This window comes from Penicillium malachiteum, assembly GCF_028827825.1.
Source record: "Penicillium malachiteum strain IBT 17515 chromosome Unknown utg000005l:1.0-9002435.0:326005.0-9005861.0, whole genome shotgun sequence".
In the NCBI taxonomy this organism is placed as follows: Eukaryota; Fungi; Ascomycota; class Eurotiomycetes; order Eurotiales; family Aspergillaceae; genus Penicillium; species Penicillium malachiteum.
Window position 1 is genome coordinate 6,764,381 of NW_026643099.1, and position 22,553 is coordinate 6,786,933.

The 22,553-nt window shown below is 45.6% G+C and overlaps 7 protein-coding genes across 7 annotated transcripts; 4 read left to right on the plus strand and 3 right to left on the minus strand.

Annotated features, from left to right (window-relative positions):
• Positions 1-186: 186 nt before the first annotated feature.
• N7483_012505 (cytochrome P450) lies at positions 187-2,245 on the plus strand (the record flags this gene model as incomplete). Its single annotated transcript, XM_057095932.1, has 9 exons — positions 187-383; positions 537-593; positions 650-911; positions 971-1,085; positions 1,136-1,227; positions 1,290-1,607; positions 1,675-1,785; positions 1,854-2,011; positions 2,077-2,245. The coding sequence occupies 9 exons, from the start codon at positions 187-189 to the stop codon at positions 2,243-2,245; spliced, it is 1,479 nt and encodes a 492-aa protein (XP_056941903.1).
• Positions 2,246-3,182: 937 nt separating this feature from the next.
• On the plus strand, positions 3,183-4,781 carry fqzB (FAD-dependent monooxygenase fmqB; the record flags this gene model as incomplete). Its single annotated transcript, XM_057095933.1, has 4 exons — positions 3,183-3,351; positions 3,404-3,993; positions 4,055-4,398; positions 4,472-4,781. The coding sequence occupies 4 exons, from the start codon at positions 3,183-3,185 to the stop codon at positions 4,779-4,781; spliced, it is 1,413 nt and encodes a 470-aa protein (XP_056941904.1).
• A 1,055-nt stretch (positions 4,782-5,836) lies between these two features.
• Positions 5,837-7,221, minus strand: N7483_012507 (Cytochrome P450; the record flags this gene model as incomplete). Its single annotated transcript, XM_057095934.1, has 3 exons — positions 5,837-6,481; positions 6,559-7,044; positions 7,141-7,221. The coding sequence occupies 3 exons, from the start codon at positions 7,219-7,221 to the stop codon at positions 5,837-5,839; spliced, it is 1,212 nt and encodes a 403-aa protein (XP_056941905.1).
• A 1,385-nt stretch (positions 7,222-8,606) lies between these two features.
• N7483_012508 (Winged helix-turn-helix transcription repressor DNA-binding) lies at positions 8,607-10,020 on the plus strand (the record flags this gene model as incomplete). Its single annotated transcript, XM_057095935.1, has 4 exons — positions 8,607-8,771; positions 8,842-8,959; positions 9,012-9,141; positions 9,210-10,020. 4 exons carry the CDS (start codon positions 8,607-8,609, stop codon positions 10,018-10,020), a joined length of 1,224 nt encoding a protein of 407 aa, XP_056941906.1.
• Positions 10,021-10,599: 579 nt separating this feature from the next.
• On the minus strand, positions 10,600-11,481 carry N7483_012509 (DUF4188 domain-containing protein; the record flags this gene model as incomplete). The annotated part of the gene is made up of 1 exon (XM_057095936.1): positions 10,600-11,481. The coding sequence occupies one exon, from the start codon at positions 11,479-11,481 to the stop codon at positions 10,600-10,602; it is 882 nt and encodes a 293-aa protein (XP_056941907.1).
• A 2,121-nt stretch (positions 11,482-13,602) lies between these two features.
• On the minus strand, positions 13,603-13,884 carry N7483_012510 (uncharacterized protein; the record flags this gene model as incomplete). The annotated part of the gene is made up of 1 exon (XM_057095937.1): positions 13,603-13,884. One exon carries the CDS (start codon positions 13,882-13,884, stop codon positions 13,603-13,605), a length of 282 nt encoding a protein of 93 aa, XP_056941908.1.
• A 3,975-nt stretch (positions 13,885-17,859) lies between these two features.
• N7483_012511 (ankyrin repeat domain-containing protein) lies at positions 17,860-21,389 on the plus strand (the record flags this gene model as incomplete). Its single annotated transcript, XM_057095938.1, has 5 exons — positions 17,860-17,882; positions 17,935-18,395; positions 18,453-19,512; positions 19,601-20,958; positions 20,986-21,389. The coding sequence occupies 5 exons, from the start codon at positions 17,860-17,862 to the stop codon at positions 21,387-21,389; spliced, it is 3,306 nt and encodes a 1,101-aa protein (XP_056941909.1).
• Between the last annotated feature and the right edge of the window lie 1,164 nt (positions 21,390-22,553).

Sequence of the window (22,553 nt, forward strand, 5' to 3'; positions counted from 1 at the left end):
AGCATAGTCGCAATGTAAAGCTCTGCAGCCACCTCTTCCCCTAAGGCTGAGGCGAGGGTGGTATCTTGTTATGACGCAAGTATCGATATCGTCAGCTCATGGTGGTCGTCTATTGGCTATCAATACCGCATAACCCTCTTACTTTCTGGTCCCAGTCAAGGTAGTTGAGAGTTAATCGAATCCATTATGGACAACGAAACTACCGCAACGCTGCTTGATGAGGGGAAAGACTGGACTTATGAGCTGATTGCTCACTGGCCTGATATCCTCCATGGCTTGTTGATAATCGGTGTTGTCTCACAACTATGGAAGGCTTTCTATCGACTTTACCTCCATCCGCTTGCCTCGATCCCTGGCCCCAGATTAGCCTCAATCAGCTCTTTGTATGCATTCTATTACAACTATATTCACGATGGAACTTACAGCAAAGCCTTTCCAACGCTTCATAAAAAATATGGTATTTACACACATTTTTCAATGCGCTTGATTTATTCGAGGCTGCAGCATAAAAGCTAATACAGAATCACAGATTCCAGTGTCATCCGCGTAGCGCCAAATCGAGTTCATGTGAATGATGTTGAGTTTTTTGAGACGTACGTGTCAACTGCTTCAACAAGATGGAAGTCATATGCTGATGCACCCCAAACAGTGTTTTTCGTACAGGCGCCCCTTATTATAAGGAGCCTGAATTCTATTCATCATTGGGTGCTGATGGAGCACTGGCTTCTCTGACAAATCCGGCTGAGCACCGGAAGCATCGTGTGTATCTGAGCTCACTCTTCTCAGCCCAAACAACGGTTGCCCTTAAGCCTAGACTGCTGGAGACTCTGAAGAAAGCAGCGGGATATCTCCGGAAAGCTGGAACTGGAACCAAAACAGTCGACATCCAGAATATCTACAGTGAATTGATTGTACGAGGGTATCCCGGTATTCCTGCTCGAAACTCTCAATTATGCTAATTAAAATCAAGGGCGATGTTGTTTGCGAGCTGATGTTTGCGGATAGCTATAATTTCATCGATTCAGGAGATCAAGGCCACCCTCTGATAAATGAAGTTGACAATCTGGGCTCTATCACCTGGCTGAGTATGGCATATCTATCTAAATCGAGAACTTCTCTTGCTAATTCGTGTCAGTGATGGAATTCCCCGGAATCAAAACAATTATCAAAACTTTGCCGACTTCGTTTGCTGAGAAACTGAGTCCCCAAATCACTCAGTTCAAGAAGGTAATTTGGAGAGGATAGGATCCAATCGATGCCGAGTGTGCCCTGCTAACAATATCCTCCAGTTTTGTGACGAGAAGCTAGAGGAGGCACAACATCGAAAGTTATCTGGCACAGCTCCAGCCAGGAAATCATACTTCGACCTGTACCTCGAAATTGACAGCCGCAAAGCCACTCTCCCCAATGTGGCAGAGGTGTTCGATGGTGCTTTCAACTTCATGACTGCGGGTATTCACACGACTGCATACACTCTATCATGGGCCACCTTCAATATCCTCAACTCGCCATTTGTTTTGGCCAAGCTTCAAGCGGAACTTGATGAAGTCAAGGTCGCAATTCGCGATGAGTTCGATCCGAAGATTATTCAAAGTCTGCCATATCTAGTATGATACAAATTTCAAATTTACTTGTCTATATTGAACTCAGATTGCTTATTCTGTTTCTACATAGGGAGGGGTTATCCGGGAGACTATGAGGATGGCTGACCCAGTTCCCGGCTTCCTGCCCCGTGTGGTGCCAAAAGAGGGTGTTCATGTCGGGTCTTCTTTTTTGCCTGGGGGTGTAAGTCCATCCCGGTACCATTTTATCTTCATAATTACAACTGTGTTCGTTGACATTCAATTCTCCAGACTAGCGTTTCAGTTAGTCATCCAGTCGTTCACATGGACCCAACAATCTTCCCAGAGCCACATACATTCAATCCCGACCGTTGGGTGGAGGGAGGAGAGGAACTCGAGAAATACAGTGTCCCCTTCGGAAAAGGGTCGCGTCGTTGTATTGGCATCAGGTATGTTCAAATTGGGTTATCGTTAATTTTCCGGGAGGTGTGTTGCTGATAATCATCGTATCAAGTATCGCTTACATGGAGCTTTATGCCGTGCTCGCTTATATGTTCAGTCACTTTTCCCTTGAGCTAGCAGACAAAGAGCACTCTCAAGGTGGGATTCAGTGGGCTGACCGTATTGTTGCCCGCGCTACATCTAACCTGAAGATCAAGGTGATTGAAGACCGCTGGGCATAGGAAATGCGGATATTCATATGGCTAAAATTGGGGGTCTTTCTCTCGCTCAACATATGGCTTGAGAATTACATTAGTGCAACATAAACCCCAAGGCTGGAGCCCACCTGCCCATTTTATCATATCAAACTTGAACCCGAGGTCATGGTCTAGGAAGTTGAGTTTTGCTTCACACTTGACACTTCTTGTAGGAACAATTCTTAGCCGAGTCATGAGCAATGCATCAATTCTACACAAGCCGCGTTTTCAAGTCAAGTTGAACTAGAACAATTCAGATCTTTTTATGTCTGCGTCTGCCTCTAAGTTCTTTACGTCAACTTTTCCAAAGCTTTCCATGGATGTGATGCACCATAGAATGCCTAAAGCCCTTCCAGGCCTACATACCAGTCTGAGACTCTTTATTTGGTCTATTGAATAACACCTATCTCAGTCTAGCTCCCTAAATAGTGAAACATGCAGCGTCCGTCGTATCATCGCATGACCCTGCGTTACTGCATGTACAGCATTCGCGTTGAGCGACACTAAAAAGTCTTGTTTAACCTGGTATCCGCAAGAATCCTTGCATGATGTGTATCCGAGGTATCTTGCACTTACTGTAGGCTATGTACATGCATCAACGCAAGGAATAAGCTCCGCAGCTAGCCACAACATAGTCATTGCCGTGAACTAGCCATAGTGGCGGTGAGGAATGCAGCATACGACGGACGGAAGTTAGTGGAGCTTTGGCTTGACCGGGCAACCCACCTCCGACCATTGCCAACCATCAGTTGAGTATGTAGTATGTTCACTAGAGTCAGGTTTCCTCGCATGAACCTGATCACGCATGGCAACTGTTCTCAAGACTCACCGCATCCGATTGAAAGTACATTTAAGTTCATAAAACCCCCGCAACAGCCCGCTCTGCAGTTTATACCGTAAAAGTACTGCTCCAAACATCAAAATGACTGTTACCCATTCAGGCCCGAGTGGCATTGCGCCGCCAGGCTCATCCGGTATTAAGGTTATCATTGTTGGACTGGGTCTTGCGGGACTCACTGCTGCTATTGAATGTCATCGTAAAGGGCACAGCGTGATTGGACTGGAGAAAACCCCTAAGCCAACACATCTTGGTAAGCATCAGGAATTTAATATTAGTTGGGCCAATAGCCTAATTTCAATCAGGTGACATCTTCAGCATTTCTAGCAATGGGGCTCTTGTGATCTCCAAGTGGGACGATGGGGTCATCGCTCGCGAGTTGGACTCCGTTCGCTGCGATGTTGATACCATCACCGTCTGGGACGAATACGCCAACGTGAAGCTTCGGAAAGATATGAATGGTTATAAGGAGGGCGAGGGTCTTGTCCTCAACCGCTCAACAACAGTGACCACTTTGTATGAGTACGGAAAAAGTCTTGGAATCGATCTGCGATTTGGAGTATCGGTGTCCGATTACTGGGAGGATGACGAGCAGGCGGGCGTTATTGTGGACGGTGAGCGATTTTCTGCAGACTGTGTTATTGCTAGTGATGGTATCCATAGCAAAGCACGACCGATTATCACAAGAGATACAAGACCTCTGACAAAGAGTGGTGCTGCCACATATCGTGCCGGATATCCAGCTGAAGTGCTGAAAGACCACCCAAAGGCACAATGGGTTCTGGAGGGGACTGAGAAAGCGGATCAACTAAACCATTTCATCGGCAAGGATATCGCAGTCATCATTGGCACTGGCAGGCATGGTAAAGACGTGTACTGGGGATGCTTACATCGAGTACGTATCTGTTCTGAAATACTTCCTAAACACATTTTTCGCATGCTAACAGCACTTCTAGAGCAATGACGGCGTATCCAAATCCTGGCTCCAGCCATCTGATGTCACCAAGGCCCTATTGTTGATTGAAGATTGGCCCGCAAAAGAGAAAGTCGGAGCAGTGATTAGATGCACGCCGAACATGACTTGCTTTGATCATCTGGTTATGGCTGTTGATCCTTTAACTGGCTGGGTCTCAAAGAAGGGACGGATGATTGTCATCGGTGATGCCGCGCATGCGTTCATTCCTACTTCTGGCCAGGGTGCTAGCCAGAGTATCGAAGATGGTGCCGTGGTTGCCATTTGCTTAGAGCTAGCTGGAAAGAATCGAATTCCACTTGCGCTTCAGGTCATGCAAAAATTAAGGTGAGTTGAACATGGCGCTTTTGCGAAGAATTCCTGATAACAGGAACTGCACCTCTAACTGAGATGTCGGTAGATACGAACGAATCTCTCTTATCGGAGACGGAAGCGCAAAGATGTTGGAATCGCTTCACATGGCGAATTGGGATGCGAAGCAGCAAGACAAATTGCCCACATTGATCGCCCGTGCCATGTGGATCTTCGATCACGACTGTCAGAAATCCACATATGAGGAGTTTAGCAAGGCTGCGGAGGCAGTGATCACAGGTGGTCCGTATCTTCCGGCCAATATTGCAACCGATGGTAGGTATGGGATTGTGGAGGAAGAAGGCAAATCGACTGTGAAAGTCACCGCGGCGAGCGTTGACAGCCTTTTTGCTCAGTAGAGATTATTATCAGAATGCTCTGCATGCATGAAATTCTTCAAACGTGACCGCAGAAAATAGTGTAGAAAACTCGTCTGATACCGAGTCTAGTCATTTGAGGAAGCTTTGAATTGGGACAAGGTCGTAGTGCAATTATCTCAGGCTGTTGCCTGCCAAGATTGATGGGAAGTTCCTATATAGATGACCTAAGATGCCATAGAATTTTAACCTATCTGCTGTATCTGACCTTCCAAACCCTGTGTGTGTGTTATTCAAATTCCGAGTTTGAAGACTGAGCCCAGCGTTTGATTTGCCCCAGAGATATGTGAATAATTATGAGAGCCAGGGAGGTTTTTAAGTCAGAGCTTGCAAATTTGACTGATTGATTTGACTTTACAGGCGGCTATCTTGTTCCCCTCAACCTGCTCATCATACTTTCGTCTTGGAGTGAACGAGGTTTTCTTTTCTCTGCGCTCAATTATTGTCCTGTTCTCAGAAGTTTTCTTCGTAGAATTCCCTCAAGCTCGTTTAGCGCTGCATGGATTGGGCTGCCACAAATAAATCCACGCAAAATCCAGTTTGATGGTTTCACACATTATTGACCCCATCCTCCGTGATGCCCTCCGCAATGCCGCCGTTGCAGTGATCATTCAGTGCCCTTGTTCGACCAAGTCGGGCCTCATGTGCAGCGAGACACGAAGTGGCTTTTTGACGTAAGTGATATGAACCTTTTGCTGTTCCCAATTCTCCGAGCCAGGCTCTAACGAAAGGTCGAACTGCCATAAGAGTCTGGATAGGACGAGATGGGCATTGGAAAGAGCCAAACTGGTCGTTGTTAGTCTGAATCAAAACATCTATATATCGAAAAATCACCTTTCACCCAGGCATCTGTATGGCCCGCAGGCAAACGGCCTGAAAACCTTTCTCTTGTCAGACCAAAATTCATGAGACTTTAACCATCTTTCCGGACAGAACTGGCCAGCCTTCGAGAAGTTGTTTGAGGAATGATTGGCCACGTTTTGGGGAATTCCAACCGTAGTCTTGTTCCATAAGTGATATGTTAGCAAGAGTGCTTTCTACCGGAATAAAGAGGCATAATCAGCGTAACGTACCCCTCCTGGAACGAACTTCCCTGCAATTGTTGCACCAGGGCTAGGGACAACTCGAGTAAAGCCCACCGCAGCTGGTGGATAAATCCGAAGTGTTTCCTGGACACAGGCTTGCAGAAGCTCATTCTTATCCACAGAGGACTGATCCAGGTCGTTCTCAGTCTTAAATCTTCCGCGAAGATCACAAGTCAGCTTTTGCAAGATTTTTGGATTTTGAAGTAGGTAATAGATCGTGCCACTGATCAATGTTGCTGTAGTGTCGCTTCCAGCTCCTATCAAGGCGACAGCATTTGCACAGACATCCGCCTCGCTCATAGAGTCTGTTTGCACAACGTGTTCTAAAAAGTCAGAGCGGCCAGCCGGTCGGACCATTCGTCCTTTAGCCTTTTCTACAGATGTCGCGGTGAGCTTTTCCTCCATCTCTACCACATATCGCGGTGTGAGGTACTGCGTGAATCGTCTTGTCCATGGAAAATAAGTAATCGCTCTGAAAAGGGGATCAAGCTTGTCAAACTCGTTCAATATTTGCACCCAGGGGTGAAAGCTTGAGGTTTTCAAGCACCCCAAAGATTCACCAAATGCCAAATCACTTTGGACGTCATAAGCAAAGAACTGGACAGGTATTGCTCAGTAAGTCTTCTCCGGATCATTTCTGTATTCGATCTACTGAATGAATGCATTTTACTCACCGTAAACCACTTTACTAGATCCAATACACTCCCACCTTGAGAATTCTCAACAAGTCGTTGCATGAGGAGATCCACATGAGATATACGAAGCTCTTCTGTATCCTGCAGAGACTTCATTGAAAATCCATGCGCCAGCTTTTTGCGCATAGCACGGTGGTGCTCGTGTGTGACTGTCAGAAGTGATTGGCCTTGCGCGCCAGCCTCTTGGAAGAACCTAGGGTCTCGGGTCATCTCCGGGCGGACTTTATTCTCATATATGTCATCCCATGCTTCGGGGCAGATATATGACAGTTCATCTGGTGCAATGCGGACCACGGGTCCATATTTGTTGTGGGCTTTATGCAACTCCTCCAGCAATGTACCTCGAACCAAATGCACGGCATGCCAAAGGCGAGTAAATCGGGCAATATTAGGCCCAGGATAAATTGCTAGAGGATGACGATATATATTGAATAGTACGTAAAGACCAGTGCATACCAAAACGATCTAGGTTGTAGTTCCCCAAGGTTAGTTCATTCCAAGGTTTAAGCTTCAAAACTTCAAAATTTGAATGCCGGGGTCCCTGAGTTTGAATAAACTTACTATCGTGAGAATCTGGGCAACATTATGCGACGTATCCGAGTGGTAGTGGTATCCACCTGGGTCCAAGATTCCTTTCAGCATGCTTGTAACTCGAGTCCACCGGTGTACGTGTTCAAATGTTCTATCCAGGGTCACGGTTCAAACATATGATGACTTCAAGTTTGTTCTTGGGAAGTTGAAACCGGAGGTCATATAATTGACGTAGCACATTAATGTTTTCCGAGTCTTTATACTCAAGGGTTCAATACGATGGTGCAGTGGTTCATGCTTATATGTGAAATTCTTCACGAGCTCAAAGTATGTTTCGTAATATTTTTCCTTGATTCCTCGATGTATATGACATTCAAGCTCCAATTTCATTGCACATGGGGATACAAAAGATAATTAGTACAACCTTGACGGGTATGAGAAACACTCCGTAGTATGAACATCATGACTTGAAACTTCACCTTCAGGCTAACGCACCCGAAGCGGTCTCGGCCGGAAGGCACACACATGAATTGATACATATACCTTACAGCAGTTGATAATCGCTAGTGCTGTTAAGCCCCTGGCAACCTTGGAACCCCTTGCGGGATGATAGTATTTACGTCAGAGCGTAAGTCACTGGCATGCTTGGATCCCCCGCGCCATGACGCGATCAGGACTGCTTTCAAAATACGAAATTTATGCAAAGTAGGGAATTCATATCGGTGAGAGGGGTGTACTTTTCATGATATTGGGATACTTTCAATGAGTACCTGGTGGGTAGTCGGACATATCCCTCTCGCCAACATGGAAAGTGTGATTAGAGTGTCCAGTCACGACGCGAGTTGATTTCTTCAAGTTATATGAAGTGCCGGTGGCTCAATTTCCAGAAACAAGGGGCCCCCCCGTAATCATCAGGCAGATCGATTCTACCTAGGTAATACATGTAAATCCCGAGGTCCACGAAGAGAGACTATGCACATGTGCCTTACGTGTCGTCCGAGTCTCACTGGTATGCGTTCAAAATTTTTATGCATTACATTCAAGCATTTGAATATAGTACGTGGTGGTCCTTCCGAGTCAATGCCTACGCCTGTATGTAGTATGCAGTAGTATATGTATGTGTAAGGTGACCCATCTTAACTTGAAGCCACTGCTAGCCATGAACTGTGAGTAATTGTACAATATTTAAATAGCACTACATATATTATGTGAGGACTAGACTGCCCACTCAGTACCTTTCAAGCTCTTAGCATTTCTAGGTAGCACAGGAAGAGAGTACTTGGACCGTGACCCACTCAGACGCAGACTGCGGTGTATCTGGCTAAAGCTTTAATTCCCAAGCGGTGTAGATTGAAATTGTAAAGGCTACTGAAAATAATGGAACAATCAGGCACCTGTGAAGTAGTCTATAAAAGCTTTGAGTCGCAAACAGCTGCTATTTTCCGACAGAAAATCAACACAGATCATCTCCGAGGCGTTTATTCATTCTTTTGATTATGCTCCACCCACACCTTGTTGCCTCAATAAATGAGGCTAAGGGTATTCTGAGCAATCCAGGCAATGCTACTGAGGAAGAGCTCACCCAACTCCGTCAGGCCTGCACTTCTCTTTCAACCGTTTTGGAGACCCCTACCGATAGGATCATAAATGGGACTTTCCAGGTGCGCCTCCTGCATCATACAAACTATGCAATCCTCTCAATTTTTTGTTCTCTGATCTGACTCAAACCAGGTGGTAGACCTGATGATTGTCCGTATGGGGATTCAGTTGGGAGTTTTTGATGTTGATAGACCGGCCTTTGGACCTTCCGATGTGGCTGCAAAGAGCGGATGTGATCCTGCATTGGCCTGTAAGATCTGATTCATTTGATCATTTTGATTCCTAACTAACCTTGATTTTAGCACGTGTTATGAGAGGTCTCGTGACGCTAGGCCTTATGGATGTCACCAAAGGGGGGTTGTTCAAGCAAAATGAAAGCGCCAAGGCACTCAAGAGCGGTGCGATGGTCAGTGATGCTGTTCTCATGACTGTGTAAGCATCCTTGGCGATCCAGATTTTATTCGTCCAATTGGAAGGTCATTTTTACTCACAGAATCCAGTGATATCACTACCAAATGGATTGCGAATACAATCTCCTTCTTCGAGGCCAGTGGATATCGTGAACCCCATGATGGTTATCGTGGCATTTTTCAACTCGCTGCAGGAACATCACTTCACTTTTTCGACTGGCTGCCATCTCAGCCACACTTACAAGATGCGTTCAACCGATTTATGGAGGCTACTGCTAGTGAGAGCAACCCTGCCCAGTGGGCTCAGTGGTTACCGATTGAGCCAAAGCTCCAAGAGCTTTATGAAAATTCGCAGGAGAGCCAAAAGCCACTAACTTTTGTGGATGTTGGTGGCGGGCATGGCCATGAGGCTAAGGCGGTTATGAAGCGATTTCCTCATCTCCCATGTCGATTTGTTGTACAGGATGGTCCCAAGTACGTCAACAGCCACGATACGGATGGAGAGGCCGGAGCCAAAGGCAGCTTGGAGCGTATGGAGTATAGCTTTTTCAACGAACAACCTGTCAAGAATGCTCATGTCTACTTCTTGGGTCGAGTGCTCCACAACTGGGCTGATCAGCAAGCACGGCAAATCCTACAAAATATTCGAGCGGCTATGGATCGGGATTCTGTTCTCTTCATTCATGAGAGAGTTCTTTCGGATGACCCTGCAGAAATCTCGGCTGAGCACGTTCGGAACGACTGGGCCATGATGAGTTTGTTCTCTGCCCCAGAAAGATCCAAATCAGAGTGGGGAGCCCTTTTATATTCTGCTCACTTGCAGCTGGTCAAGGTTTGGGTGCCGACAGATAAACAAGACAGCAGTCGCACATCACTCTTGGAGGCCGTCGCCAAATATTAAGCTGGTTCATCGCGGTATTAGTGGAGGAATTTGGAAAATGGACGATCTTTCAAGCAACGACAAAGGAATTAGACGCCAGTGCGTAGATCCCGATGATTTGTTCTCAGGCCTGACAACTGTTGCTATATTTAGTCTGAACTAGTAGCAAGTTCAAACTGATAGTCCCAAATTTCACTTGGGATCAATGGATAAAATTGTTTGTGCTGATGTGTATATATCCCAATAAAAGTCGTTTCTGGTCACAGAAACAAGCTCGGGTGTGTGGGGTATGTATTCAAACCTTCAAGTGCTACGTAATTCTCCATTCAGAGCAGACCTCCAGGGCTGTGCATTGGTAGGGCGTTTAATATGGATTATTGACTTCAGGTCAACTGGTTTTAAGAATCTGCGACCCAACATTGATCAATCTTGAAATAGTGGAAGAAGTCTAATTCAATTACCTCGGAAGACATCAAACCGAAAACCTGAAATTTGAATTAGATGAATTGATCCCGATTTATTCAAAATGTGTCGTCTTGTTTCTTTCAAGTGGTGCATTACGAAGACTCCTTCGAGGTGCCTATCATTCTGAATCTCGCATTACCGAGGAAAATTCTCTGATTTTTGTCCCCGCGCAAAAGGTAATCGCCCTGTAGCCGAGCGCAAGCCGGTGCTTGCATCCACAAGTGGCCGCGTATACTCCGAGACAGGTCCTGTGCTATCTTTCGCTCTTGTTGGAAACCATGTATTCCCAAATCCAGTTGGTTTGCTGTGAACATAGATTGCTTCCCAATGGCCCTTCGGAACAACATAGGTCTCATGGTAGATAGTCAAATGCGGGTTCTCCTTGACCAGCTTAGCCCAATATCGAACGGACTCCATGTGCATCTCGCCATTCGCAAGTTTTCGAAGGCATTCATAGTCCCGTAGGTAGAAAACATTCATGCTCTCGTTGCCTGCCGCATCTTCTTGCTTCACCCAACGAGATGTTCCCAGAATTCCTGATTTTTCTGGATCTGCGTACATATCTGTTATCATATCCTTCACCCGAAGACCCATGCCAATCATACCGGGCGCAAGAACACCGAGTGGGTGGTTGCTCCTTGAACCAAGCAAGAAAACAACCATCGAGTCGTTCGATGGCTCATTCCCGAAGCTTCCGTCCGGATTGGGGATTTGCGGACTGACTTTCTCCATGATCGCACCGTCCAAGTAGCGATTTCGGGTGATGTGGAATGTCATCAGCATATTGTCTACGACGCGATATAGCAAAATAAACGCCGATAGTAGAATCGCTTTTGGGCCAAAGGCCGTGCAGGCAAGACTCTGGAGCAACCCACCCAGCAAAAGCCAGCTCGAAGTTGTCATGAGATCACTGATTATAGGGCCCATAGATGGGATCTTGCGAGGATGCGCTGTTGCGGTATTATTTTGGCCATCGCGAGAGATGATGTCGGGCGGCAAAAGTGGTTTGAACGCCATAGTCGCAAAAGCCGGAGTAGTAAAGCGTGATTGTTATTATGATGGGGGCTGGAGAAGTGGGAGGGAGGGGACAGGATTGGTTTTATATGCTGATGTTGTGACACACGTTGGCCAAGTTGGCCCTCATTGGAATATCAGGCGACCAGGTCACTGGTATTTCTTCCAGTTGAGTTTTGCCCGAATCCATAGCCAGGTGAAATCGAAATTTACCCATCTTCCAAGGGTTGGATATAGATTCCTTGTTCACTGTATGAACGGCGTTGTAATCATTGAAATGCTCGTCTATATAGAGACGAGGCATTCATTTTCAAGTGAACAGGAAATTTGAACACCCAGAGGTCATCAAGTCCGCTGCGATAGGGGGTAAAAACAATAAAAATAGGCTCCGCCCCACATAAGATGAGTATCTAAAACTGAGCTCCAACCCCCATGATGCGCATCATGATTAATTTCGCCCCCACGATTCGCGTCCAGGAGATCTCCACAGCAGTACAGTGCCGAATTTCCAGTAAGACTATCCAGTAACCATTTAATGATTCAAATGACTGAAAGTAGGGGCCAAGGAGGCTAGTGGTTAGGAACAGAAGAAAGAAAGTGGGGGGGGAAAAAAGAAAAAGAAAAGGCTTGCTCCGCCTGGGACTCGAACCCAGAATCTTGAGGTTTCGCTCCGTCTGGAACTTCCAGAACATTAAGGATAAAAGCCACACGCCTTAAGCCAATTAGGCCAACGGAGCTGTTATATTATATCTTCCAAAACTTTATTCCCTAAACGACCTCGCAAATACGGCAAACGAAAGTATCTATCTTGTTGATAGTGATTTAGGCACCTGTGGTATTTATAACTAAGAGGGGAGATAAATATTCCTTATGTTTCTATTTGTGTATAGGCTAAATCTATACCTAGGTATTTAAAGGGATTAGGAAAATATAGAACCTTGGAAATTAAAGATTCTTCTCAAGTGCTATTGAAAATATATTATTACCTCTAAATCTACTTCAAGTTACTTGTATTTTTAATTGTAAATCTGTCAAGGAAGACAAAGAAAACACTATATTGAGGATCATGCAGATCTATTGCCGTATTGGCTATGGGATTCGGCACCAAGTCCGACCGCACATAGAGGGGGGATTCCTCTAGGGCCCGACTTACACTCCTCAAGTGTTAGTCGCTGTATCAAAGTGAACCAACTCCTCGTGCTCTCTCCTTAGTATATCTCGCCTAGCCCACAGGTGTCACCCTAATCTGACAAGTTCATTACACTATATTCTTTTCTACCAGTCGCATTTAATTAAAAATTAAGTACTTGATATATAGATCCTAATTTATTAGAAATATTAGGAATTTTTCTCTATTTTTTTCTATTTTCCTTTTTTTTTTTTAAAAAAAAAAAAGAATTGGATAAAAATAGTTTAAAATATCAACATATTACTAAGAATATACCCAATTATACAATTCATAAAAATTGAATAAATTGAATAAATTGAATAAATTGAATAAATTGAATAAATTGAATAAATTGAATAAATTGAATAAATTGAATAAATTGAATAAATTGAATAAATTGAATAAATTGAATAAATTAGCTAAAATAGGGTAAATAAGCGAGAATTATGCTAGTTTGGTTAACCGATGGTTAACATCTCTACGGCGTTGGTTAACCGCCAATTTACGGTCTTGGTCTTCAACCCAAGACCAAGACCATACCGTAGTCTAAGTACACAGTTCCAATACCCTTACACACTAATCAGCCAAGCAAATGATCTAGACCTGTATTTTTTTTTAACGTTTTTACAAAAAAAAACGCTGCGAGGCGTAGGCCTGAGTGTATATACTTTAAGACGAGATATAGGACAGGAGGGCCTATAACCTAAGGAGTGGTGGGAGCAATGAGCAACACCACATTGCCCATATCTGGTAGGCAAAAGTAAGGGGCGGGGGATCAAGATCATATTTACTGTAGCAATAATAAAGTAGATGCGAGTGCTAAAAACCACCATTGAGGAGACTGCACCTGAGGTTCCAGGTCTATTCATACTAAAATATCCCAGCAGTATTATACATCTCGCACACAATATTCCCCTTGCACAAGATAATGACAGTGAAAATGCGAGGTGGTAGCTTTACGATTGAGGGAACCGGATGTTATAGTAACCCGTTTTACTAGCAATATTGACCAGCATCTTGAGCTCTCCTCCTTTCAGCTGCGCAAATATGTCATCCTGATTGTGACTTAGCTGGTCTGCTTCTTTTTTAGCACGAGAGGAACTCACCCGCAACAGGTCATCTAATGACATATCCACTAATTTGTCGGGCAATATCTGAGCAGCTGCGCTCCACAGATTCAAGGGATTCATCTTCTTTCGAAGTTCTTTAACAATATCTGACAAGGCAACCAGCTTCATTGTGGCCGTGTTTATATCTGCTGTATCGATCTCGCAGCTGTGCTCTACTCCCGCTAGGATTCCCTTGTATGAGCATGTACTTGCTACGTCGAGCTTGCTGATTCGGATAGCTACATACCAATTTTCACATCACCACTCTCTGTGAGTAGAATCATATTGCTAGCCAGTGAGGCAAGTGTATATTGGCAATTTCGCAGGTACCGTATACCTGTAAGAATCTGGATAGTTTCTAATTAGCGCCCTAGGTTGTCCATAAGTGAAGCGAGTGAAGCGTCAAGTGGCACTTACTGGCCATATTATAGAGACCATTTCCACCTCACGGATAGAGCACTTAGATCCTAGGATCTGCGACAGAGACAGCTCGACTGGCTCCCATACCAGAAAGGACAAATCCTTGAACTAGTAGCAATGGAGCAGACAAAGAAAGCTTCGGTATAAATGGCGCTTAATATTTTCCAGCAGAGCCTGTACAACTCCCTCGGCTAGTTGCTGAATATAGACCAGCCATGCTTTGTTTTCGCGGTCTCTCGCAAGGTATACATACCGGCCGGGAAATATCTTAACGCCCTTTTCAAAATGATCCCATGGATCATCGTCCCATACTTAGATTCCGGTGCTCTGGTCCTTCGAATAAAATAGCACATATCGACGGCGCTTCCAAGTTGTAAGTGCGCTGGGCGTCGGCACGGAATTTTCCGTGCGCTTTTTGGGAACAACATTTGAGGCTTCTACTATCGTTGCCTAATTAGGGGTTTTGGGAAAGAAGAACGTCTCAGGTCGTTCTTTATAGGGTTGATCAGAATCCATCATGCTCCAGAAATTTGATTAATGAGCCTTCTTATCCGCCTCCTTATCCAGTGGTGTTCTCATACGGGCATATTATTATAAGTAATTTGCGTGATCTATCCTTCTCCTTATATACAGAAAGATTTGATCTATGCTTTGTCTAGTCTACAGATCCAACGGTCTACGAAAAGGTGGCCGAACTGAATTACACGTTCTTCGTTCAGTCTTTCTTATACCTACCAAGGGATCAGGCTCTTTCCATTGGTCAAACTGGTGCTTGTTCCTTGTGTTTGTCATCAATGCTAGGTATGTGACGAAAATAAACAGCTTACTGTATAAACAGCTTGCTATATATTGTATCCTTAAGGGGCGATAATGTGGAGTCTAAGCGCCAGCCCTATTTCTTCTAATATCTTACACGGTCAACAAAGACCTAAATTTACCAATACAGCCATAATAATAGCTGTGTTATCTAGTCTCACTCGACGATCACTGGCGATTTTCTAACAGGAGGTGTCTCTCTTTCGCTTTCGGCTCCTCTCAGTATGGACCGGGAGTGCAGTGGTGCAGATTCCGCTCCTCGATCATCGCAGGTCTGTTACTCTGTTCCGGTGTTAATTTATTCCCTTCCATAGGATACAGAAATACAGCGATATTCGAAATCGGCTTCTATCATTTGCATAGACACGTTCAATCTAGTAGGTGGGTCAACATAAACTGATCCAATTGTAGCTGTAGAAATTACGGTTGAACCCCACATTATATCTCAAAGCAGCATGACTAGATCTAGGATTAGACTAGCGGCAAGGCCCGAGATAGATTCTTTGTGAAAAAGATAGAAGCCGATTTCGAATATTGCTGTACAGTCGTTCTCGAAATCGGCTTGACAGATACACTCTTCGTCATTCTTTTCTGGCCTCACCGCCACGGCCTTAGCGCAGATCAATAATTGAGCGGGCCGCATGAATGTGATGGACGTCGTATAAGTCACCTACAGTCTGAAGTATGGTATTGTATCTTGGTACGTAAATTACAAAACGCTTACGAAAATTGAATGGAATCGCGTGGAAATCTACAGTGGGTCTCGGTAAATCATGCGGAAAGGGTCGCCCAGCAACTGATTCATGGACGATCTGCTAGGTGGCCTCGACTTTCCGTCTCATCCTGTACGGCATGGATTGCCTGTGTCAGTCATCACTTTTGGGAGGTGTCTCTTTGGTTCAAAGAATATCAACGAACAACATTGGCAACACACTGTCTCGACCAGGGTTCTGTTGTTTGCGGTTGAACAACACCCTTTTCGGCAGCTGATGGCGTAGCCCTCAAGTAAGAATCCCTAACAATAAATCTGTCATTACAGTAGACTCAGAAATATGAGGCCCAATTCGTTCATCAGCAATGATGGTTACGAGGTTCAAAAAAGTGAAACATTTGATCCACGGGCGATCCATCACAATATGCACCAACACCTGGCAATCTCCGACGTTCGCCTTTCTCGTCCGACATTAGCTGTAACAAGGTCGACCCCACATCTCTTATCAGTCACACCTCTTTGCAAAGAAACACTGCGCAATATGATACGTAGCAAATCTTCCAGGAACCAGTTAGGCAACCCTCTTTGTGTCACACGCCCGAAAACCAGCTCTAATCATATTTGTGTACGATCTGCATGGAGGTTTATGTCCAGGCCTCCTCTCAACCCCGCCCCCTCCTTTCAACTAAGGATTTATTCCCATAAACTGTGCGATCATCAGCAAGTCAAATGGAGTTAAACAGCGAGACTGAGATTGTAGACGCAACATTAAAGAGTCATCAAGGTGGCATTTCCTGAACTCGAAGACCAACACGTATAAGCTAGGCGGGTTGCTCCGACGCCGTCCGGCAAAATTTTTCCCAGCCAGACAGACCTCGCCCGCTGAAACTCCTATTAATAGCACCCTAGTTATCCCTTTTACTTATGTTATACTCAGTGCCCATATCCATCTTCGTTCTAAAAAAAAGGCTTTCAATACTGTAACCAAGTGATTTTAATTACCCATAATTTAGCTCCGCAAGGGAGATTGTCGTGCTTGTACATCCACAATTGGCATAGTGCCGGATCAGCTGTGGATGTGCACGAATCAGCTGCCGTCGGGGAGAGAGTGGAGCAGAGGGCCCTGAGCGATGTGATGTGTTTGAGGGAGATGCATCGGTCACAGGCGGCACAGGCGGCACAGGCGCAGCCCTCGGACTGTTAAGTATTTCTCTCGATGGACATCGCTAAGGCGCCCAGCATGATAATGTATCTTAATACGCAGATCACACGGCGCATACGGGAATGACATAGGATTTCTTGAAAACATCAACTGGGTCTTTGCAAATCATGGGTAGGGGTTGGCTAGCAACCACTTCCTTGACGATCTGCTGGCTGGCTTCATCTGTTCTTCTCAGTCGGCATCCATGTGTCATCATCACCTATCAGAGGTGCCTCTTTGATTTAAGTAGCATGAAAAATACCATCGGGAATCTAATATCTTGACCAGGGCCCTATTGTTTGCGGGCGAAACAGCCTTTTCGACAGCCGATGGCGTAGGCCTCACCATTACTCACCATAAGTCTGTGAGACAAAGAGGCCGAGAAATGTGAGGCCCAGTCAGCTCGATAGCCATGATCGTTACGGTGTTCAGCAATGTGTAGTATTTGATCCGTGGGATGACGTAAAGCCAGTCTCGTCGATGTTGTACATATCGTCGGGGTCGATGCCGTATTGGATAATTATCTTTTGGACAAGGGAAAACCGATCTCCGATCCTCAAGTCTTCAAATTTGCGTGCCGGTAATTTCAGCCCTTTGAAATCCTATTCAATAGCCCTGTATACATTTTGATGAATTTGTAATCTAAATTTCGCCGACAGTTTGAGGAGCAGATCCACGTGCCGCGAGTATTTTTTCTGCGACATCTCGTACCATAGTACGCCGGGATTGCTCTACGAATTTCTATAGAGAGAATTTCTTTCAGAAAAGGAGACGCTGCTAAAAATAGCCAATTTATGGCTATTTGCGCATGCTTTAGCCGGGATGGGGTCGTTTTATAGGCCAATCAGAGATCTTCAATGCTAGCGCCTTCTGCGGCTAAATTCCCCTCATCTGCAGTTGGAATGGGGCAACTTCTGCCACGGGGAGGAAGTCACGGAGGACCATGAACAGATCAATGTGGCCCACGAGCCGTCCCCTGTATTTCCACCCTCTAGAAACCTCAATTACCTTTATTGTGTATCACACGCAGTCTCCCCGATGGCCCTTCAACTGTCCCAGAGAGTAAAGTTGCAGGGGCAGACCCAGCAAACTCTCTCAATACAGCATTAGAGAATTTCCAGAATATTTTGACCGACGAGCAAAAGCAGAACTTCCAACAAAACGCCACAACCCCAGATGTTGGGAGCGTCATTGAGTTTGTCGCACAAATTGATGCTAAAAACAGTAGCACGACCAGGAGATGTGTGGCTCCCAGGCTGTGTACCTTTTTAGAGGCAACACAGCAGTTCGTCGGTATTGTGGACACATTCATCAGCTGTAATCCGGCAATCGCTGCCCTCGTCTGGGGTGGTGTAAAAACTGCCATATTGACGGCTAGTAATGTCGCGTCTTACTTTGACAGAGTCACTAGCATGATCATGGGCATCGGCAAATCCTGTCCGACATATCAACAATTTGGCCTACTCTATCCCGGCTGCATTAGTCTCCAACGTGCGCTTTGTGAATACTAGGCCGTCATCATTAATTTGTGCGTCAAGATCATCGAAGTTTCCCGTCGGACCGGCCTCAAGCAAACTCTTTCGTCAATCCTGATCCCATTTGATTCTGAATTTAAACTGTTGCTGGATCAGATTCAGGAAACTACAAATGAGATACAATTACAGGTATCTCTCGCATCAAAGCAAGCAGACCAAGAAGCAAAAAAGCTGCTCCAGTATGAAAGCGAACAGAATTCAAAGTTTCGGCCTTCGGCCCTGAATTTCTTTCAAAAATCATTGAAACAACAAGCCGAGGCAAACCAATTGCGAATAGATAGGAGATTAAGGGAAACAGCGACACTGAAGACGAGCATTCGAATCAACCTTTCTCCCGTCAACCATGTTTCTCCTTGGAGACAGGCCCTGAGCCAAAGGATTTCAACCACAGCTGAGTGGCTTCAGAAAGAATTCATCTTTTCAAAATGGAAAGACGATCCACAAACATCGGTACTATGGTGTTCAGGAACAATTGGCATGGGCAAAACAGTGCTCATGTCTAATATTGTAGCTCAGCTGCATGCGGTGCGCAAGAGCAACGAGGTCCTATCCTACTATTTCTGTCGTGTCGACGATGAAGCATCTTTGTCTGCGAGGAACATCCTTGGAAGTCTTGCTCGTCAAATAATCGACATTCAAATCGATCAAAGCAGATATGAAACTCTACTTGCCTTAGAGGAGAGCAGCCGGGACCTCAGTACGAATGACGTCATTTCGTTCTTATTACCTCGTCTAGAGACCGATAAGAAGTACTATTTTATCCTCGATGGTCTGGATGAATGTGAGGACCATCAGATCCAGGCGGTGGCACACGCTTTGACTGAGCTCTGCAGCAGCTGTCTTGAAGGGGTCAAAATCCTCTGCGCAGGCCGGCCTGGCCTTGAAAGGCAATTGTTCAAATTTAGCGGACCGCACTATAAAGTCACTGTGAATAAGGAGAAGGTTGAGTCGGACATGGATTGCTATATCACCACAACCTTGAACAATTGCCTGGAAAAGGAAGTTTTGACTCTCCGGGACCCGGCACACATTACAGAGATATCATCTGCCCTACGGGACAGGAGCGACGGAATGTAAGTACGTCTAACCAGAGACCTATGTGAGGGACGGTTTTTATGATCCGCAATCCTCAATGCTGGCTAACAGACTCAAAAAACACAGGTTTCTTTGGGTTGGTCTCTGCATCGAAGAACTTTGCGTACAGAATTGCGATGACGACATCTTGGAAGCACTGAAAAATCTTCCATACGGCTTATCTGAGCTCTATGATCGAAAACTTCGTCGTGTCCGGGAAGGACGGGCGACCAGGCAGGCAATGAAAGTACTGGAGTATTGCGGGATAGTGAAGCGGCCCTTGACAGTTATGGAATATCGAGAAGCCCTCAGCCTTTCGCTAGAGCAAAAGGCTTTTGATCACGGGAAGATGCCCAACGATATGCATAAGATTATCAACAGTTGCTGTGGATTGACATTTGTCGACGAAGAGGAAGATACTGTGCACTATGTGCATCACAGTGTGAAGCAGCATCTTTTTATCACCAACGATCTACGCCAAGCGCAATTTGACATAGCAAGTCTTGACCAGCATTTTGGGTTGCTTTGCATGACGTATCTGGATTTCAGCAACTTCAAGCGTCAGCTAAGCAAACTGAAGGAAGGTTCCGTTACTCTTGACAACCCTATTCATTATGGCACTCTCCCCATCTACTTGTCAAGCGGAGTGAGCAGTAAGTTGGCTCAGAGGATTCTTTTTCAACATCGCAAGCTACCCAAACTCAGTACTCGAGAGATAGAGAGAACGGTGCGAGAGATAATTGGAGATGAGGAGTCTTCACGGATGAAGTTTGAACTCCAGGAGCAAGGGTTTCAGTTTCTAAATTATGCTAAGAACTACTGGCTCTATCATCTAACTGATTTCAGCGAGGATGTGAACAGTGAGAAATGGCGATTGTTTTGCCGATGTGTGGAAGATAATGACGTTGCTGCATGCAGACCGTGGGAGCCTGAGCAACAGACCCACGGCAAGAGAGATATTATACCAGACGCGATTCAATGGCTATTAGCCAGGGGACATTACGCATTGCTTTTATACTTCGGAAAACATCAATCACACATTTTGTGTAACAAAGTGAAGCATGAAATTCTTCGCCGCTGCGACATTCACAATCGTTATCGCTACACGGAGGTACTTATGCAGCTTGAAAATACCTGCGACATCTTGGATCATGGATTGTGGTATGCTGCGGCAGATGGATGCAATCTTTCCTTGTCAATGTTGCTGAAAGCAGGGGCCGACGTTGAGGCTAAATTTAACGGCCGAACAGCCCTTCAAGCAGCAGCACAAGGCGGTCACCTCGAGGTCTTACAGGTACTGCTAGCAGCTAAAGCAAATATCAACGCAGCTCCTGCTATCAATGGAGGCCGAACAGCCCTTCAAGCAGCAGCGGAGGGCGGTCACCTTGAAGTCATACAGGTACTACTAGGAGCAAAAGCGGATGTCAACGCTGCTCCTGCCAGCAGTGATGGCCGAACAGCCCTTTAAGCAGCAGCGGAGGGCGGTCATCTTGAAGTCATACAGGAACTGCTAGCAGCTAAAGCGGATGTCAACGCTGCTCCTGCCAGCAATGATGGCCGAACAGCCCTTCAAGCAGCAGCACAAGGCGGTCACCTCGAGATTGTGCAGGTACTACTAGCAGCTAAAGCGGATGTCAACGCAGCTCCTAGCGATGATAGCCGAACAGCCCTTCAAGCAGCAGCACAGGGCGGTCACCTCGAGGTCGTGCAGACACTACTAGCAGCTAAAGCAAATATCAACGCTGCTCCTGCCAGCAGTGATAGCCCAACAGCCCTTCAAGCAGCAGCACAGGGCGGTCACCTCAAGGTCGTGCAGGCACTACTAGCAGCTAAAGCAAATATCAACGCTGCTCCTAGTAGCTATCCTCTGCCATAATCTGTGCCTCACGTTCAGCTAATATTCTGCTGGTTGCAGACACACGTCCTCTTTTGTCAACTTTTCTTGCTGGAAGCATAGAATGACCACCATCGTCCTCTCTATACGTAAAGGCAATCTCAATGGTAAGCTTCCTGCCAATACGAAGCAGATTGCTCCATTTTCGTAGCTGCTTCTCCACTGGTGCCCAGTTAATGTTAGTGGAGTTATAAAACTTTTCTAGATTTGCTTGAGACCGTTCGTTCACTTTGACCGTAACGGCCGTGCCTTCAGATCTAACTCGCTGGTGACGCTTCTTCTTGGTTTGCAGCATATTTTCGATATCTGTTTGCAAGATCTTTCCCCAGTAATCACTAGGGGCTATAACCAGATCTTCCTCGGTCACTTTGCCTACCGTCTTACGCAATTTCAGATACAACATGTACATAGTGCCAAGCAACAAGAGAGTGAGTTCTCGGCTCCGGTGAACTTGGACATGCCATGTGGGGCCGCGATGAGTTTGAGAACACCTCGCGCCAATTTTCAGCGTCGCTCCCAGGAGCCCCTACAGTAGCAGAAGAGAAAGTAGGATCGTTCATCTTTTTGATGCGAGCAGCAGCATAGAAATAGGATCAACAGTAGCGGTGAACAAGCGTTATAGTGGCACACCAACATCTTCATGGGAAAGAGATTTGCCATAGCTACCTCTTTGTTGTCTCAGCATATATATATAGGACTTGGACCCTTCCCGCTCACCATAAATCATCAATAGGGTGTTCATTTCCTAGATGCCTCACCGTTCTCTCATGAAGTAAAAGCCCAAGGTGGTTTGATTTCCATATTGACGTCTTCCCATTCATCCGGCTGTCGCAGGCAGCGCCTCAATAAATCCTACCGTCAGACTGCTATCAATAAATATTGACCGAGCACGAGCAATACATACAGTATACCATTCTTGCAGTGGAAGGCTTCATCTCTCACATTAAAGAAGCCGTCGTGTGCCCTTCTGCAGGATCGCGAATCAATTTTCCAGATACCACACCTCTAGCGCGACCACAGTATTGCAAGAATTACAATCCTCATCACCCTCAGTCACCATAAATCATCTCTTTACTTGTTTCATCCTCAACCGTTATAGGAATTTTGCCGGAGACTTACGAAAGGTGCACAGCTCATTGCCTTTTC